At 37.3% G+C, this 4,538-nt stretch overlaps 1 protein-coding gene across 1 annotated transcript; it reads right to left on the bottom strand.

The window, feature by feature from the left end:
• Positions 1-307: 307 nt before the first annotated feature.
• On the bottom strand, positions 308-1,876 carry LOC140746962 (uncharacterized). Its single transcript, XM_073079162.1, has 3 exons — positions 1,675-1,876; positions 1,263-1,518; positions 308-817 (listed from the first exon to the last, which is right to left on the bottom strand). Exons 1-3 carry the CDS (start codon positions 1,837-1,839, stop codon positions 438-440), a joined length of 801 nt encoding a protein of 266 aa, XP_072935263.1. The 5' UTR covers positions 1,840-1,876; the 3' UTR covers positions 308-437.
• Positions 1,877-4,538: the final 2,662 nt, after the last annotated feature.

Raw genomic sequence — 4,538 nt, forward strand, 5'->3', positions numbered from 1 at the left:
GCAATTCTGATTTCCGTTCGGATAATACCAGACTGGACGTAGATGATTATCTTATAACGAACAGTGCAAGCCCTATCATTGGAACACTTACGGGCTGTATACTATTATCTACTACGATTTTCTCTTTTTGATTTACCACAGAACTTAATTTATTTAATATTGTTAAAGTTTCTCATATTGATCGACTGTTAATACAATCAAATAAAGTTTGGTAACTTTTCCTTATGTGGCCATGTTGATCTTTGGCTTTCGACCACTTTCATTTTTAATGACTTGCAAATGGGTGTTAGAAAATAAAATGGAGGCATTGAACTCAACGATTTATTCAGTAATAATAATGTTAATAAATTAATAATAATTTAAATAAATTAAATAAATAAGTCTTTGTACAATAGAGGTTATGTTGGAAGATCCAGTTATTTGGTGGTATTGTCTATCTACTTCCTATGGGGTGAGTAGGCGCTGTAGGCTAGGTTCTGGGCGTCATCGAGGTTCTTGTTCCAGTCTGAACCGTAGCTGGAGTATCCATGTCCGTGGCCTCCATCATGGCCGAGGTCATGACTGATGTGTTCCACATGAGCAGGGAGATGAGTCTCGTGGTGGTGTGGGTGTGGCACCACTTCGTATGTGGTCTTCGTGTGATCCTGCTTCAAGCACCACGCGACGAAGAGGATGACGGCTAGGACTAGAGCGATCTTGGCAGTGGCTAAAGCCTTCAACGCGATGAGCTTAACGATGAAGAGCTTCCCCAACAAGATCTTCGCTCCTAGAAGTCCGATGATTCCCATACCGCCGCCCCCCTTCTTCTTACCACGACCTGTAAACAAACACAAACACGTGAGAATTAATAACAATAAAGGTGTAAGTACAATGACTATACGCACTTAACACACGGAATTTAAACGTGTTGATCACTTTTTCCTTTTGATTTGTAATTGTCTCGTTTTCAATCGAGAAGAAAAAGTCATCTTTACTTTATCATTAATGGCATCTTATTTTTATCTATCACTGTGTAAATAATATCAAGTTTGGGTTTCGAAAGCTGTGTAATTAATTTTAAGATCTTCGTGCGTTGACCCTTCACCAATACGATCTTCAGTGTAGTGCAATGGTCGAGGTTCGATTCCCAGTGAATAAATCTAAATAATTCAAGTACTTTAATGTTTAGTATTTGTTTATCTATATGAGTGTATTAATAATTTTGTAAGAATTATGTGTTAAAAATATGAAGTGTCATATATATAATTATATGTATAACGTACCTTCTTCAAGTGACCGCTGCACTTCTTGTTTGTCGGCCTGGTTCATCTCAACTTGCAGAGCATGAGTTTCGAAAATGCTGACAACTCCTTGAAGTAGCCTTTGATTGACCTCATTGTCCCTTGCTGTGGGGTCAACGGGAAGATCGTCCAGTTGCTTTGGGGACCTCATAACTGCATCGCTTTTTAAAGTTACACCATCAACAATCTTGATGCTTCGAGACGCTCTCAAATTTTCCACAATTGCCAGCAACTTTTCCTGTAAACACAAACATTCTTTACTAAACAATATCGATTTCAACTTCAATCTATCTTGACAACGATCACGCGAGATTAATCGGTGAAATTAATGATAGTAAGATCCAAGTGCACTGAAACATTCTCACTTCACTTTCACTTAGAAAAAAATATGAACCTTAACACACGCGATGTAATCGACATTGCAATCCTTGATGAAGCTGATCGCCGTTTCCAGGGTTTTGTCATCGTCAGCTGCGGCAAAAGCTGCACAAGCGAGCACGAGAACGATAGTAAACTTCATGTTTCTATTTATCTTTCGCCGGCCGACGGTCTCTGACATCGAGGGATGTCAAGTTATGTTTGGCGGACTGGACGCAGCGCCATAGAGTTTTATCATTTCCCCCCCACCTCCCAGTTATCTATTTACTCCTCTCATCTAGGTTAAGTTTCGATTCAGTTTGGACCCTAATGTTTATGCTAATAACTCTGTTAATATTTGCTTGATAAATTTCGATAAATAATGTTTTACTTAAATTCCAGGGTAAGAGGCATCTGTGTGGAAATTAACGAAACCTGTTTTGGTTATTTTAAGCGTGTTTTAAGTGACGGGTGCACTGCTTTCCGTATGTTACGATGTGTTTTGTCTCACTTAACGTTTATTCGATTTATTATTTTAATTTAGTGTAAGGACATCTCCTGTACAGGTAGGTATGGTAGTTAGCAAGAACAAATATTTGCATAGAAAAAGATAAATATAATTAAAATTAGTACAAATTACAATATCTAATAGTATGAGATATCTATAAAAATCGGTAAATAAATAGCCGTCGTCTGAATTATATTTTTTAATTATTGAGGTAACTAATGAGCATGCAGTGCATCTGATAGTAAGTGGCATCTGCCGCCGATGGGCGTCTGTTATTAGCCCAAAATAAGATTATAGTCCTGCCTGACTTCGGCTTTTTGTGATTCCACTTAACCAATTTCTGCGTAATAATATCTTATTAGGCAGAAATTGGTTAAGTGATAAGCGCTGCTGTACTTTGAAGGGCGTGGTAAATGAAACATAGGGGTTAACTAACCAAGGCGTTCTAACTTAGTTGTCGGGGGTAGCAACGCATCTGTGGCCAAACTCAAATAGGAATCTAGTCTCATTTGAGGTTGGTCACACATGCAGTGACCACTTACCATCAGGGACTGCATGCTGTTTATTACTTCTCTATTATAAAAATAATAATTTTAAAAATATAAAATTAAAAAAAAACTTTTAATTTATAATCAACCATACATATTGACAAAATTTTATTGAAAAAAATCATTTACAAAATTCAATTGAGCTTTTGTGGAGAATAGCGTATGTACGGATCCAAAGATGCGTGATTTATAATATAAGATAAGGTATGTTGTTCTATGACCTATCACCCTTTAAACTAGTGAAAGGTCTATAATAATTAGGTGACTCCAACCTAAGGCGGTGAAAAGATTACATTAAAATCACCGATCAAACCTACATGCCTTGTGGGTTTTATCTTATTTTGTTTATCTACTAACGCTTGTGAGTCTATTTACATTTTTTTTATAATATGGAAGTAGCAGACGAGCTGTCCATTAGGTGGTAAGTTGCTACTGCCACCTCCATAGGTGTCCATACATCTGTATGTCATCAGCCCCAGATAAGATAACATTCCTACTTCAAGTCGGCTAGGTGCATCGCTACCCCGGAGGACTAAGTTGAAATGCCTCGGTAAAGTATGTCTCCCTTACTACACCCTTCGAATCAGAACACAGCAGCGCTTGACTGCTGTTATGAGGCGGAAATAGGTGTGGTGGTGGTGCCGCCGGAGTCGAACCACAAATTGTTCTACCACCTTCAAAAATTCTTTGTCTGTTGATAAAATCCCTTTTAAAAAGTGCATCCTTATTAACCAAAAATATGTTGAAGGAATTTGGACTTAATCTTTAATGATTCAAATAATTCAAAATACTTCAAATATTATTTGGTAAGCATAACATAACACATGAACAACAAAACCACGGTAGCTACATACGGACCATTAACGTTTATTTTTACATACAGGTGCATTATATTTGACATTATCAATGGCTATAAAATATAAAGTTTAAGGGCATGCGAAGTTCGAGTAAGACCCAAATAAGATACTTGGAGATTACGCTTCGAATGAAGAAATCTATTGAGTATAAGACTGCAAGAACAAAATTTAATTCTTGAGCACTCCAAATATCAAATAATGTTTTAATAAGATATTTACTACATAAGAGGCTTTAACAGGAAAACTTCCCAACTTCGCAATTCAAATTATGAATATACCTAGTTTTACCTTGATAGTACGAAAGAGCTGCTAGGTTCTGGTTTAAGGAGAAACTGAAGAAAATGAGGTAATAGTTCCTGTCCTATAACAACAGTGTTAAGCGCGGCTGTTTTCTGGTTTGAAGGGTTTTGAGGGGTGAAATCTTAGTGGGGTGGGGTAGCAACCGATCTGTGACCGAGTCCAGGAAGGACTTTAATCTTACTCGTACCTGGGAATGATTAGTGGTATATATGGGCGGCAGTGGCCAATTCCCAGGTATACGGTATACGGCTCGCTTGTTGGATATGATATGAGGATACTGAATTCGAACTATTCTAATTGCAAGATATCTTTACTAATGCTAATGCTGTTTCCTTGGGGAATAAACTACCCTTGTACATATTCGGTGTTGAATCACTTAAAATCGAGTTATATAATTGTATTCACATGCATGACTTTCCGTCTTGCTGTCGTCATTTGCATATTAAATATATTATTATCGCCTTCTTCTATCATTATTTATAATCTTATTGGCTTTTTACTTTTTATGTTTGATTGTAATTTATGTTTGATTTATCATTGTGTATAGTAACCGTCCTACGTTTCATATTCCTTCTCTAACTTCATCCAGACTTCCCACTTTCCTCCCTTATCCTCCCTACCTTTTCTATGTCTCCATGGCATGATTGTCTGGAAGAGATCGCTGCTTAGCGATAAGGCCGCCTATTGC

Source organism: Epargyreus clarus, unplaced genomic scaffold (assembly GCF_041222505.1).
Source record: "Epargyreus clarus isolate Ecla_fem2 unplaced genomic scaffold, WU_Ecla_fem_2.2 ptg000002l, whole genome shotgun sequence".
Classification (NCBI taxonomy): domain Eukaryota; kingdom Metazoa; phylum Arthropoda; class Insecta; order Lepidoptera; family Hesperiidae; genus Epargyreus; species Epargyreus clarus.

Excerpts from the sequence above, each read along its gene's own strand:
- LOC140746962 (XM_073079162.1), bottom strand. The coding sequence starts at position 1,839 with ATGTCAGAGACCGTCGGCCGGCGAAAGATAAATAGAAACATGAAGTTT. Across the intron at positions 1,519-1,674 it reads ATTACATCGCGTGTGTTAAG|GAAAAGTTGCTGGCAATTGT; the intron begins GTTCATATTTTT and ends TTGTGTTTACAG. Across the intron at positions 818-1,262 it reads GCAGCGGTCACTTGAAGAAG|GTCGTGGTAAGAAGAAGGGG; the intron begins GTACGTTATACA and ends GTTTGTTTACAG.